The following is a 15,203-nucleotide window of genomic DNA, read 5'->3' on the forward strand; positions in this document are numbered from 1 at the left end:
CACGCCTTTAATCCCAGCACTCGGATTGTGGGAGGTGATTGAGTGACTAATAATGAGATTGGTCTGACCTTCCTCTTTAGGTTCAGTAGTTTTTAGTTAGCTAGGGTAGCTTGCAGACATTTTCTGACTTGCTACAAGGAAGCTAGATAGTAGATGTTTAGAAGGTAAGGTATGGCACCCCTGTGCCCTCTTCTCCCAGTCCTCTACTTGTGCCCCAGCCTAGACTCCAGTTCCCAGCACTGGGAGACATGTGCTGTGCTTTCAGCCATCTAGTCTGTGGGATTTTGCTATAGCAGCTGGAACAATGATGAAAACAAAATAGGACATTGTCACCTTGCAAGTTGGCAAACAAACTCCGGAGAGTTTTTGTCAGAGGTAAGACACATGGGTCGTCCTGGCTTAAAACCAAAATCTGACCACACCAAAAATCAACCAGAAATGCAAAAAAGTGTAGGAAGTTACAATTTGTAACAAGAACAATTAGTCATCATTGACCCAGAAATTAAACTAGGTTAGCTCACAGAAACATTAAAACAGTGTAACTATTTTATATGTTCAAGAAACAAAAGGTTGGAAAGTAGAAACAAGACAGGAGAAAGACTGAGTCTGAACTAAAGTAAGGCAGCAGCTGACTTCTTATAGGGAATGCCTGCCAGAATCTAGGGAAGTGCAATCTGTAAGGCCTACTTTTTCCAGTAAAAATGTCTGTCAAATGAAAAGGTGAAATAGGTTTTGAGACATACCACAGGAATATCTTGTGTCTGATAAGCAATGAGTTTAAGACATTTTAAAGAAAGTGTTTCAGGCAGATAGAAAAATCTGATCTACACAAAGGATTGAAGAGAAGTGGAAATAGCATCTGTGCTGGCAAATGTAAGAGACTTCTGTTCTCCCTCTTTTCCTCCCTCCCTTCCCTTCTACCCCATTCCCTTTGCCCCCTCTCTCCCTTTTAAATAAGACCTCACTATGTACTTATCTAGAACTGGTGGTGATCTTTTTGCTTCTGCCTCTTTAAGTGCTGGGATTATAGATGTAATCATGCATGTAGCAACCTATTCTGTGATACTATTCTAGGGGAGATGTGGATATATGTTTACTCAATCCATAGGGAAGCACTAACAGATCAAAGTACTGATACCACCCAAACCCAGCTTGGTAAATCAGCAAGTGTACAAGAGTTACTTACAGTGCTAAAGGTGAGTGGTAACTTACAGGAGTGTGGATGACTCAGAAGGCAGTGCATCCCCAAAGGCCCACCCTGGACATGGGTGACACTCACAGCTCGCTAAAGCTGAAAGCCTGGAACTTTCTGAACAAAATAGACCTCAACGGTTCAGGAGTCTCTCCCCTCAACAGTCCTCATTTCTTTGTAACTCTGGTATCTTTTTCAGGGTTTCTATTGCTGTGATAAACACTGTGACTGAAAGCAGTTTGGAGAAGGAATGGTTTATTTCAGTTTATACTTCCAAATCACAGTCCATTGCTGAGGGAAGTAAGGGCAGGAACTGATACAGAAGCCATGGAGGAGTTTTGCTTGCGTTCTTACAGCACCCAGGACCACCAGTCCAGGGGTGGCACCACCCACAACAAACTAGGCCCTCCTAATCTGGGTGCTGGTAGTGCACACTTTTAATCCTAGCCCTCAGGAGGCAGAGGCAGGCTGATCTTTGTGAGTTTGAGGCCAGTCTGGTCTACAAAGTGAGTTTCACTACAGCAGCCAGAGCTACACAAAGAATCCCTGTCTTGAAAACCCAGTTTTACAAAAAAAACAAAAAAAACCCTAGGCCCTCCCACATGAACATTAATCAAAATGTGCAATAGGCTAAACTGGTGGGGGCATTTTTCCAATTGAAGTCCCTCTTCCCAAATGATTCTAGCTTGTGTCAAGCTTACATAAAATTAGCCAGGACACTGGGAGAGGGTCATTATGAATCTGGTAAGTTTCAGGGTCTTCCTGAGATGTGTGAGTTGCTTATTTCCTGGGTCTTTTTGTTGGGAGTTGTTTGTTTGTTTTTTTGAGATAGGGACTCTTTATGTAGTTCTGGTAGTTCTTCAACTTGCTATGTAGACCTTCTACTTCTGTCTCCTGAATGCTGGAATTAAAGGCACGTGCCACTATACCCAGCCACTTCCTGAGTCTTAACAAGCCTTCCTTCAGAATTTCCTGACTCTTAAAGAGCTTGCTCCACAACACAGTCCTTCATTTCTTTATTATTTATTTATTACATCGATTGGTTAATTTTGTGTGTGTTGTGTGTGTATGCATGTAACACAGCACTTGTGTGGAGGTCAGAGACCAAATTTCAGGGATTGGTTCTTTTTGTGATGAAGATTGTGAATATTGAAGTCAGGTCATCAGGTCTGCTGTCAAGTTACCTTCTGACCACATTTTGAAATGATATTTTGGATATGTTTGTTAAATAATTAACCTTACCTGTTTCTTTTTACTTCAATGTTACTAGAAGGAAACCTGAATTCACTCTTGTAGCTGTCATTTGCTTTCTGTTTTTGGCACTGCTAAGGCCTATGTCTGAGGAAAAGTCTCTAGCATCAAACTTTTCTCCTTAGCTCCTACTTTATTACTATATTCCTTACTAATAAGGTCTTACAGTATTGCTGAGTGCCGTGTCTTACTCTTTGCTCTCTCTATATTAAGCATTACTGATACCTTTTTCTTTCTCTTAGGTTTATGGATGCTTTTCTATTCCTTTTGAGACAGAGTCTCATTGTGTAGCTCTAGCTGGCCTAGAACTCACAGAGATCCCCTTACCTCTGCTTCCCTGGTGCTGGGATTAAAGACATGTGCTAGAACTTTCTGCTTAGAGAAGAAAGAGAATGAGGGTGTAGATCAGGATCCTTTAGATTAAGATCCTGAGACAAGAGTCTGCTTTTGATGTTTTAGGAATAGCATACCCCGTTCCTTTGTCATCAGGATTACTTTCAGAATATGGCTTGTGTTACAGGTTTAAGGTACTTCAGAGTTCCACTCATATGGTCCACCAGCTTCTCTTCATGCCTGGGCTTAGCTTTGATCATGACATATCAAACAAATGCTCTCAACTGAACTACTAAAACAGTTCACAAATAGTACCCAGATTCCAGTTTTTGTGACACCAGTATTCTGTTTCTTGCAATAGAAAAGCCTCATGAACTTGTGGCGTCTGGTGAAATGTGGTTGTACCTTGAAGCACATTGAAAGTGAGGTTGAAAAGAAATGAAGATGTATTGGCCTACTGGTGTTTTAAGGCATCAAGGATATTATCTAACAGTAAAAGCAACTTTTTTGCAAACCACATGGCTACCTGGGATTTGAGAACCTTAGACAGTATTTTTAAAAAGTGACTAAATGAAATCTTACAAAGAAAAGGGGGAATTAGTAGATGCTGCCCACTACAGTCCATCTTTATGCAGATAGCCTTAATTATTATGGTTCTTTGTTTGTTTGGTTGTTTTTTTTTTTTTAAGTTTTTTTGCGATAGGGTTTCTCTATTTAACAGCCCTAGCTGTTCTGGAACTTGGCCTCGAACTCACAGAGATCTGCCTGCCTCTGCATCCCAAGTGCTGGGATTAAAGGTGTGTGCCACCACTGCCCAGTTTATGTGACGTTCTTTCTTGTTTCAAAATTCCATTTAGATCCCTCATTGTATTTTGCCATCAGATCTCCTAGTCCCCTTATGCCTGTGACAATCTCTCTCTTTTTTACTTAGAAATTCTCCAGAATTTCAGAAACTCTTGGGCATTGCTATGGAGCTGTTTCTGCTGTGCAGCGACGATGCGGAGTCAGACGTCAGGATGGTAGCTGATGAGTGCCTCAACAAAGTCATCAAAGTAAGAGCCTCTCTCTAATTCCTTTCTGTTTCTTTGTGGTTTCTAGTCTCTGATGGTGCAGATTCCATATTTTCACAGCCTAGCCCTGAGCGTAAGTCAGGCCAGTCTCTCCTTCTTTCTCTTCTGCTTTCATGTTTCTGCCTCTTCAACTGCTACAGTCCGCAGGGTAAGCTACTAAGGTGGACCAGGATCCAGCTAGGTACTGTTCACTGTGATAGAGGAAAGACGAAGTGGGAGAATGGGATGGCTTCAGGCCAGGAGCAGGGAGTGCGTAGAAATGCAGAAATGGTCTTCTAGTAGTCAGTCCAGGACTTTTGTCTTCTTGTAAGAATTGCTATGTGTGTATTATAAAGACCAGTCTCTAGCTCAGAAAATGGACAGGTATTACCTGTCTTTTGTGATGAAAATATATTAAAGTCATCTCCTGAAACAGGAAAGACCTACAGTACCTCCTGCGTGGAAGTTTGGATCAAAGAGCAGGGTAGGTCCTTCTCATAATGTGGAGAATGGGGTGCCTTGAGGGTCAGTTCAAGTGGTTTGTGTTTTGGTAGAAAATGAGAGCTCCCTGCAGGTCATTGACTGTGTGTGAAGCTTTTGCAAAAACCTGAGTTCAGCTCCCAGCACCCATGATATGGCTAGTAATCATTGTAACCCAAGTTTCAGGGTTCCTGTGCCTTTTTCTGATTTCTGCATGCTCCTGTGCACACCCTGTACACATACATAAACTTAGGCCCACATAAAATTAAATTTTTTTTTTTTTTTTTTTTTGGTTTTTTGAGACAGGGTTTCTCTGTGGCTTTGGAGCCTGTCCTGGAACTAGCTCTTGTAGACCAGGCTGGTCTTGAACTCACAGAGATCCGCTTGCCTCTGCCTCCCAAGTGCTGGGATTAAAGGTGTGCGCCACCATCGCCTGGCTATAAAATTAAATTTTTAAAAGAAGTTGGTGGAATGTTATTCTTCTGAGTCAGTTTTCCAAAATGTGCCTCTTCTTTGACTTTGAAGTTCATGGGCCCAGTGCATGATCCCTGTGTCCTGTTTCATTTCTGTTGTGCTGTGATAAAATATACTGACAAAAAAAAAAACTGAAGGAAAGAAGGATTTGACTTAGAACTTCAGGTCATAGTCCATCATTACAGTGAAGTCAAAGCAACTGGAACTCAAAGCAGTTGGTCACAGCCACAGTCAAGACGGAGAGACAATAAGTGTATGTATGCCTGATACTCAGCTAACTTTCTTTTCTTTCAGTCAGCCCAGGATCCAAACCCAGGCAATTATGCTACTCATTATCTGCCTGGGCCATCACACATCAACTAAGACAATCAAGACAGTCCCTTACAAATATGCCCACAAGACAACCTGCTCTAGACAGTATCCATATTTTTAAAAATATTTATTTATTGTATATGCAATATTCTGTCTGTGTGTACGTCTGCAGGCCAGAAGAGGGCACCAGACACCATTACAGATGGTTGTGAGCCACCATGTGGTTGCTGGGAATTGAACTCAGGACCTTTGGAAGAGCAGGCAATGAATGCTCTTAACCTCTGAGCCATCTCTCCAGCCCCGACAGTATCTATTGAGACTATTTCCAAGTAATTCTAGGTTATGTCAGGTTGGTAGTTAGAGCTGACCATTTCTTCTTGGTCTCTAGATAGCAGGTGCTGCAGGTGGCTGAAAGGGAGGTCACTTGAGTTGTCCCGGTGAACTAGTGAAGACTGAATGTTTTACTATGAGCGCTTACAGTTAATATTAATTTGATGCTATATAGTATTTGATTATTATAAATGTTAAATTATTTTTTCTTCTATTTTTATCCTAGTAGAGACCTGAATTTAGAATGTTCTGTGATTTCTGTGTATATTTACCTTTTTCCTAACAAAAAGCTTTGTCATTTAGTTGCTGTTATGTTACTTTTTCTTAAAAATTGAAACTTTGGTTGCCATTTAGCTTTATTTAGAACTATGGGTAGAATGTATCTTCTGTAACAAATCTCTTCCATCTATTTACAGGCGTTGATGGATTCTAATCTTCCAAGGCTACAGCTAGAACTCTATAAGGAAATTAAAAAGGTGGGTCTTTGCTCTGCATTATTACAAAGATCATACTCTTTTCACTGTTGAGTACATTATGATTTTTTTAATCTTGCAAGTTATTAAAAACTGTTATAAGGAAATGCCATTTGGTGAAGTGAACTTCAGTTTTCCTTAAAAACATATGCCTCATTTTTATTAGGTGAAATGGAAATTTAAAAGTATCAACTCAACTTTTTAAAAGATTTATTTTATTTTTTTGGGTATGAGTTTTGCCTGCATGTATATCTCTGTACCGTGTGTGCAGTGCCCATTGAAGTCCTCTACAAGAGCAGCAAGTGCTCTTGACCCCTGAGCTATCTCTTCAGCCCCTGGTAACTTTCCTTTTTAAATAAATTTTATTTTTCTAAGTGAAGCCCTCTGGATTTAAAAAATCTTTGAAATAGTTACCAGCTATTTTACACATTTAATTGGGCTTTTCTCTGAAAATTAACAGTGAAAGAGTATGTTTACTAACTCTCCAAAAGAGGCTGCAAGCAGCTCCAATACCATACACCTAGCTGTAGGAAGTGCTTGTAACTCTTAAATGTAACACATCACTTGTAAACCCCACTCAGAATGGTGCTCCTCGAAGTTTGCGTGCAGCCCTGTGGAGGTTTGCTGAGCTGGCTCACCTGGTTCGACCTCAAAAATGCAGGTAAGTTGTTTTTGGGTTTTTTTTTTTTTTTGGTTATTCGAGATAGGGTTGGTGTCGAACTTACAGAGATCCGTCTGCCTCTGCCTCCCGAGTGCTGGGATTAAAGGCGTGTGCAACCACTGCTCAGCAGTTGTATTATTTTTAAGATTTGTTTGGTAGATGGCTAGTCCTGCTGCTCTTGGCCCAGTGCAGGCGTCCACCCGTTAGAGATCATTTTTGTCCACTCTAAGTTGTCTGTTTTTGCCCTTTCTAGTTACTGTCAGTATTCCTTTTTTTTTTAATATTTATTTATTTATTTATTTATTTATTATGTATACAATACTCTGTTGGCGTGTATGCCTGAAGGCCAGAAGTGGGCACCAGACCTCATTACAGATGGTTGTGAGCCACCATGTAGTTGCTGGGAATTGAATTCAGGACCTTTGGAAGAGCAGGCAACGCTCTTAACCGCTGAGCCATCTCTCCAGCCCCCCAGTATTCCTTTCTTATATTTCTTTTCTAACACCCATCTCTTTCAGGAATTTTCACATATACTCTATTAATGTACCTCTTTCTTGTCCCTTCATTCTCCAAGAAACTTATGGGATATCTTCCTCGGCGTAACATTGTCTCGCCATCCTGTTCTGTGCTGGATTTTCAACCTGAATACAGTGTCCACACAATGTATTGGTTAAAGATACTTGCCAAATGATTGAAAACTAAATCTGATCTCAGCAGCAGCAAGTATAGCAGTTATCGAAAAATAAGTATTTGTATATGTCTAAGTTAGGCTTTGTATTACTGTGAATGTTCTGTAATTTCTATATACATTTACTTTTTAATTTCTATATACATCATGAGTACAGCAATTCTTACAGAGGAAAATATTTAGTTGGTGTGGTTTATAGTTCAGAGATTTAGTCCACTAACATCGTGGTGTGACATGGTAGCTTTGTAGGCAGACATGGTGCTGAGAATTCTACATCTTGATCTGAAGACAATAGGAAATGAACTGAGACACTGCTCGTGGCTTGAGCATATGTGAGACCTCAAAACTCACCCCCACAATGGCACACTTCCTCCAACAATGCCACATCTACTTCATTAAGACCATACTTTCTAAGAGTGTCATTCTCTATGAGCTTATGGGGCCCAATTACATTCAAACTCCCACAGTGTAGCACATTGGAATTGGAGAAATTAATTTGAACTGTACATAAAATTTTAACTTGTTGATTTCCTAACCCCTGTTATAATCCAGGGCCCAGGCACGCTAGACAATTGCTCTATCACTGAGTCTCATGTTCAGCCCACCCATTTGGCGTGTTGGCTTGAGTAACAAAACAGGGCTGTAGTTTTATTCAGTTCTGTCCTTTTCTCCTCAACTGACAAATTGTAGTGCCCGTGTCCCAAAGACCCTTGGTTCTATCCACGAGAAACTGGTAGAGTGCTCTAAATCTTTCATTTATAAGCAACAATGATGTGTTCAGTTGAGGTTGAGTTTCAGTAAGAATTTTATGTGAAAGTTTCTTTTTATAGACCCTTTCTTTTTACTGTGCTTATGTATGTATTTTTGTCTTTGCTGAGAATAGGTCTCAGGTATGCTTAAGTGTTCACTTTGCCACCAAGCCACATTTCCAGATCAAGTTGTTGTTGTTTTTTTTTTTTGTTTTTTTTTTTTTTTTTTGGTTTTTCGAGACAGGGTTTCCCTGTGGTTTTGGAGCCTGTCCTGGAACTAGCTCTTGTAGACCAGGCTGGTCTCGAACTCACAGAGATCCGCCTGCCTCTGCCTCCCGAGTGCTGGGATTAAAGACGTGCGCCACCACCGCCCGGCTTTCCAGATCAAGTTGTAATTGTAATATTTTTGAGACAGTACATCCCAGGTTTACGACACAGCAAAGGGGTGTTCAAAAGTGTTGACTGTTCTGTCATTTCCTTCCTTAAACCCTCTTAATTATTCCTAGTGCTGTTCAGACAGTCTAGACTTCTCACTCAAGGCGAGGGACATTCTAGCCTCTGCCAACCCCTCTGCTGGGTCATCATCTTATATTGACTCATGGTCTGATGTTAGTTCTCCAAACAAATCCGTTTTTTTTTTTTTTCCTCATGATGGCTTCACGTGTCAGAAAAATTGTCATCTCCTTATGTAGACTTTCTAGCTTTTTTGCCTAATATATTTCAAGATGTCACAGATATATGACTCCTAAAGGTGACTGTACTATATATAGCCTGCCTGCTACATAAGAGGGGCTTATAGCAGGTACCCTAATGTTAACCATGTCTCCTTTTTTCAGTCCTCCTATTCTATACATGTTTTTCTTTCTACGGACTGGGTTGTTGTTTGAAGGTCTCATTTAATTTGAATACTTTTACCCCCTAGAGATTGTGCATCTTTCCTGGGAAGCATAAAAGAGACTTGTATAGATTTCTAATCCAAAGGAGTTGGCTTGCCAAAGAAAAGTCCCATCAAGTCCAACTTGCCAAATTAATGGGTTCATTTGGCTATGTACAAGGGCATAGACAACTCATAGGCAGCTATGCCTTTGAATGTTTTACCTCCAATAAGTTTGCCTTTTACATTCCTTAGTACTTCTAAGGTAATGTATACCTGTGGCACAAAGGTGATTAGAATCTTGAGGGCCTTGTGACCTTCTCTTCTCCAAAAGGGAGCAGTAACAGCTCCATTGCCAAAGGCCTAGGTAACCGGTTTGTAGTTCTCTTTACTTTGCTGTCATGTGTGTTGCTCTAACTTGTCCTTGTAAGTCACCACAGCTGCTCTGCTTCATGATGATGATGGTTATATCAAATACGAGGAAACAGCTATCCCACAGTAGGGTTTTTTTTTTGTTTGTTTGTTTGTTGCTGATTTGTTTTTTGACAGGGTTTTCAAGACAGGGTTTCTCTGTATAACACCTCTGGCTATCCTGGAACTCTCTTTGTGTAGACCAGGTTGCCCTCGAACTCACAGAGATCCACCTGGCTCTGCCTCCTGAGTGCTGGAATTAAAGGCATGTGCCACCAACACCTGGCTCCCACAGTAGTTTTTAAATATGACTTTTTCAGTAAAATGATGTCTGCATTTTATTTTGTTTAAAAATGTTATTGTTTAAGGGTGTGTGTCAGTGCTTATGTGTAGAGAGGTTAGAGGTGTCATTCCTTCCTGGGTGTTGTTCCTCAGGAAAGACACCTGGGTGTTGTTTTTTGAGACGGTCTTTGACTGTTCTGGGATCTGCTGATGAGGCTAGACTGACAGACGTTAACCTCAGGGATTCATTTGTTTCTGGCTCGCTAGTGCAGGGAGTACAAGTGAGCACCACTATGTCTTTTTGTGGATGCTAGGGATCAAACTCATCTCCTGTACTTGCTGTATAGGCTCCCTCTTTTGTTCCCTCAATTTTTTTAAAGTAGTATTTTTTTAAATTTATTTAACTTTATTTTATGTGCATTGGTGTGAGGGTGTCAGATCCCCTGGAACTAGAGTTACAGACAGTTGTGAGCTGCCATGTGGGTGCTGGGAATTGAACCTGGGTCCTCTGGAAGAGCAGACACTGTTCTTAACCAATGAGCCATCTCTCCAGCCCTAAAGAAGTATTTTTAAGATCTATGAGATCTGGTGCTCTCTTCTGACCTGCAGGTATACATGAAGACAGAACACTCTATACATAATAAATAAAATCTTTTTTAAAAAAAAGTATTTTTAAAATTTATTTAAAATACAACTTAAGTTATAATTTGCTACAAATAATATTTAAAGCCAACCTTTTAAATTACATTTTGTTTATGTGTCTGTGTGTGTGTGCCATGTCACATGAGTGAAGTTAGTGGACAACCTTCAGAAGTTGATTCTCTCTCTCTCTCTCTCTCTCTCTCTCTCTCTCTCTCTCTCTCTCTCTCTCTCTCTCTGGTTCCTAGGAATCAAACTTAGGTCTTCAGACTTGTCATAAGGTGCCTTTACCCACGAAATCATCTTGCTTGCCCTTAAACCAAACCTCTTAATATCCTTTGTAACCTATGGGAGAGATGAAGGACAGTTGAAATTTATTAGCATTTATGCCTCCTGTGCTTGTGGTTGAGCATTGTGTTCTCCATTGAGGACCAATTTACCTACAAAACTGGCTTTTGCTGGGCGGTGGTGTTACAAGTTTTTAATCCCAGCACTCAGGAGGCAGAGGCAAGCGGATCTCCAAGAGTTTGAGGCCAGCCTGTTTTACAAGGGCTAGTTCCAGGACAGGCTTCAAAGCTACAGAGAAACCCTATCTTGAAAAAAAAAAAAAAAAAAAAAAAAGAAAGAAAAAAAAAAAGAAAAACCAAAACTGGGTTTTCCCTAACAGGGAATCATGAGCATATGTTTCTTAATGGAAGAGACCTGAAAATGATGAGTATTCCTCTTGCACATACAGGCCTTACCTAGTGAACCTTCTTCCATGCCTGACCCGAACAAGCAAGAGACCTGAGGAATCAGTTCAGGAGACCTTGGCTGCAGCTGTTCCCAAAATTATGGCTTCTTTTGGAAATTTTGCAAATGACAATGAAATTAAGGTATGGTTGTTGCCTCTAGGAATGAGTCTTGTGGGGGTGATGTCCTCTGGGGGGACAGTCTTTGAGATTGCTTCTAGAGTCATGTTTGTTTCACTTAGAGACATCTTAAGAACATTAAGAGAGATAGTTTATAGATGCAAATTCAAAGGCATTTTCCCAGAGTGGATGAATTTTGGTGCATTGCATTGACCAGTTGGGCTAGCTGAGGAAAGAGACTACATAGGAAAGAGTGAAGAAGAGTGATCGGCCTTGTGGGTGTGGATGCTGTAAAGCCACCAGAGCTTCCCTTTTGTTTATAGTGCGAGGATTTTGTTGCACATTTGTGGGTTGTAATATTCTTGGTATTGTTTTTAATCCTTTAAAAAATGGTTTATTTTAAAATTGTTTGTTTTATGTGTATGGGTGTTTTGTCTATGTATCATGTACATGCTTAGTGTTCTCAGAAGCTAGGAGAGGGTGTTGGATACCCTGGAATTAAAGTTACAGATGAAGCCGGGCAGTGGTGGCGCACACCTTTAATCCCAGCACTCGGGAGGTAGAGGCAGGCGGATCTCTGGGAGTTCGAGGCCAGCCTGGTCTACAAGAGCTAGTTCCAGGACAGGAACCAAAAAGCTACTGAGAAACCCTGTCTCAAAAATCAAAAATAAATAAATAAATAAATAAAAAATAAAGTTACAGATGATCGTGAGCCACCATGTTGTTGCTGCAAAAAGAACCTGGGTCCTATGGAAGAGCAGCCAGTGCTCTTAACTCCTGAGCTAAGTTTCTGTCTTTTAAAAATAGATTATTTGTTTATATGTAAGTATATGTGCCTGTGTGTGTGGCTGCATGAGCCTGTGTGTGTGCATGGAGACCAGGAGAAGATGCTAGGCGTCCCTGTCTATCACTCCTGTCTATTCTTTTTGAGGCTGAGATTCTTCTTCAAACCTGGGACTTGCTTTTTCTTGGTTAGGCTAGATGCCATCAAGCTTGCATGACTCTCCTGTGTTTGCACACTTCAGAGCTGGGTATATAAGTGTTATTTAAATTCATGGGTCTTTTGTTTGTTTGTTTTTGTTTTTTGTTTTTTTTCCTCTTGAGGTACAGTGGTTTTCTGTTAATACCTGTGTGATGTTTAAAAAGATGATTTTGTGGAGTTTAAAATGAGGAATGGAAATGATGTGTCTAAGGAATTAGCGTAACTAAACTTACCTGCTTGTTGAGGGAGCTGCTACTGCTGTCACTGTTATTCCTACCCTCTTGGGTGGAAGGTTCTAAATGGCTGCTGGGATGAGCAGAATGTAATACTCTCAGAAGTCTCTGTGATAATTGCTGTCATAGCTCAGAGATAGATACACATAGTGGGTGGTTCTTGATCTTTCCATGATATAGATGCCATTTGAGTAAAGTGACACTTCCCTTTCTTTTTTAATAGAGTAATTACTACCTCCTTCATGAACCTTTGACTTGTGTTCATTCGTCTGCTGGGCCCTAGAAACAGAGTACCATCCTTTCCTACTCGTCCTGGTCCTGTGTCAGAGTCAAACTCAATAATGCTTATTTTGCTGGATTTGGTTTTTTAAAATTACATTTATTGGATGAACTTGGCTCTAACCCTACTATCTTTTTACAGTTGTCCTATCTGTATTGACTATGTGCTTTATCATGCCCAATCCAATAGTAATGGTTGCTTATGTATGATTATATTTTTTGTATACTTTTTATTTTCTAAACCTAATAATTGTTGGCTATTTCTGACCTCTTAAACCTTAGTGCTAGTTCTTTTACCCATTAAATAATTTATTGGGTCTATTTCTTCTGGCAGTTACCACCCTGATGTTCTCCAGCTCTGCTCAATGTGGCCAGTGTTTCCTGGGTTTGTCAGTTTTGCCATCCTGGAGATTCCTTTGCAGCTCTCCTCTTTCTGTCTAGGTTTGCTGCTATTGTAGTGTAACCTATACACCAGTGTTGTCCTCCAAAGGATGAGCAGGAAGCAGTTGGAATTTGGCATTTCTAAAAATGTGTGTGGTCCGCAGAATCCTTTTTCCTCAGGAGAATGAAATCTTTGTTTCTGAATACAGAACTGGAGGATCCTGTCCACACCAAGAAGCAGGATCCTGGGGAGTTGGATGTGTGGTAGGAGGCATAGACTGAAGTAGGACAAAAAATATGTCTGGAGAGATGAGAATGAAAGGGCTGGGGACCCTGGGTATGTACTAAGAGTCAGAATCTCCATAGGATGGAGTTAAAGTAGGAGGGGCAGCTGCAAGCAGGCTGCCACAGGGTTGGGGCTAAGTCAGAAGAGGTGGTAATAGAAGACTGGAAGGAGAATGAAAGTTGAGTCTCAATCCTCCATAGTGGCCCCTGGGTGTCTCAGGTAAAAAGTGTTTCTAGGTAAATAGGCTGACACAAAGGAATGGGGACATGCTAGAAAGGAGAGCTAAGAGGGTACACAGGAAGAAATAAAGCTGAATCCCCCTTTTCACAATTCTTTTTTTTTTTTTTTTTTTTTTTGGTTTTTCGAGACAGGGTTTCTCTGTGGCTTTGGAGCCTGTCCTGGAACTAGCTCTGTAGACCAGGCTGGTCTCGAACTCACAGAGATCCGCCTGCCTCTGCCTCCCGAGTGCTGGGATTAAAGGCGTGTGCCACCATCGCCCGGCCTTTTTCACAATTCTTATGTGTGTGTATTACTTCTGTTTCTTATGTGCTGTATCAGCAACATCAAACCATACAAGATATAGACACACACTTAAAATCAATTGCAGCCACTAATACATCATCAGTGCCCTGAAACTGGAAATGGCAGGGCTATTATGGAACATGCTTTGAAGTTAACAGTTATTTAGGCTAAATGTGGAAATATTAAGTGAATAAGGTAAAGGAGTGAGATAGGCAAATTAAAGGAAGACAAGAAAAACAAGGTTAAATAAATGAAAGAAGAAAGAGAAGAGCTAAAGAAGAATGATACGGGCTTATTTTGGAGGTTACCATGAACATCTTATCTCTGGTTTTTTAGAAGGTTGTGCATGGCCTACTGTCATGTCTGTAAGTTACAGCCTTCTACGCACAGAATTGCCAGTCTTGGCAGGTAGTTTAGTACAGCAGTTCACACTTGTGCAGGCGATTCATAGGCCAGATTATTACTGTAGTTGTTCACTGCTTTTTTTTCTTATTATTGTTAAGTTTATTTAATGTAGTGTTATTACCACCTCTGTCCTTGAATACTGTGTGTAAAACTTTAGATATTGAGACTGCCACTCACAGCAAATAAGTACCTGATGTAGATTTTTAAATTTTGGTTGGTGTGTGTGTGTATATGTATGTATGTGTGCGCACGTGTGTGCATACATAAGTGCATTTGTGTGTATGCACTTATTTGTGTGGATGAATGCAAGTTGGTTCTCTCCTACCATGTGGGTTCTGGGGATTGAACTTAGGCCATCAACAAGTGCTTTTACCATTTGAGCGTCTCATAGCCTTCCTAATGCAGTTTATAAGGAAGAAAATAGATTGTGTTGATTAGCACTGACTACCATAAATTTGGGATATTTCCTTTCATCTATGAAAAATGTGTCAGTTTGTCACAGTTTGTGTCCTACAAGATTTGGAGTTCTATGAAATGTGTCATAAGCTCCACAGTTTGGCTTTCATCTTGGGTTTTGCTTTTACAGGTTCTGTTGAAAGCTTTCATAGCAAATCTGAAGTCAAGTTCTCCCACTGTCCGACGGACAGCAGCTGGCTCAGCAGTGAGCATCTGCCAGCACTCCAGGAGGACACAGTACTTCTATAATTGGCTCCTAAATGTGCTCCTAGGTAAAAAAGAAAGGGTTGTAGATGGAAGTTTCTGTCGGCCAGGTCCCACAGCCATTCAGTCCCAAAGAAACACACAGAGACTTATAACAATTATAACCTGTTTGGCTTTTAAGCTCAGACTTATTATTAACTAGCTCCTACAACCTAAATTAACCCATAATTCTTGTCTATGTGAGCTATGTGGCTTGGTACCTTTTATTAGTGAGACATTCTCATCTTGCTTCCTCTGTGTCTGGCTGGTGACTGAAGACTGAGGCTTTCCTCTTCCCAGAAGAACTCTTCTAGTCTGGTCATCCTGCCTATACTTTCTTCCCGGCTACTGACCAATCAGCGTTTTA

At 40.6% G+C, this 15,203-nt stretch overlaps 1 protein-coding gene across 2 annotated transcripts in view; it reads left to right on the top strand.

Moving 5' to 3' along the window:
- LOC121436398 (huntingtin-like) overlaps positions 1-15,203 on the top strand; it is a 144,467-nt gene that overhangs the window by 15,588 nt on the left and 113,676 nt on the right. For both annotated transcript variants that reach the window (XM_041636237.1, XM_041636238.1), the window contains exons 3-7: positions 3,708-3,828; positions 5,838-5,897; positions 6,476-6,555; positions 10,935-11,073; positions 14,724-14,865. In XM_041636237.1, coding sequence (XP_041492171.1) covers positions 3,708-3,828; positions 5,838-5,897; positions 6,476-6,555; positions 10,935-11,073; positions 14,724-14,865 — 542 coding nt within the window. The remainder of the gene's footprint in view (positions 1-3,707; positions 3,829-5,837; positions 5,898-6,475; positions 6,556-10,934; positions 11,074-14,723; positions 14,866-15,203) is intronic.

Source organism: Microtus oregoni, unplaced genomic scaffold, assembly GCF_018167655.1.
Source record: "Microtus oregoni isolate MIOR12 unplaced genomic scaffold, Mior012 000049F_ref0000343, whole genome shotgun sequence".
Lineage (NCBI taxonomy): Eukaryota > Metazoa > Chordata > Mammalia > Rodentia > Cricetidae > Microtus > Microtus oregoni.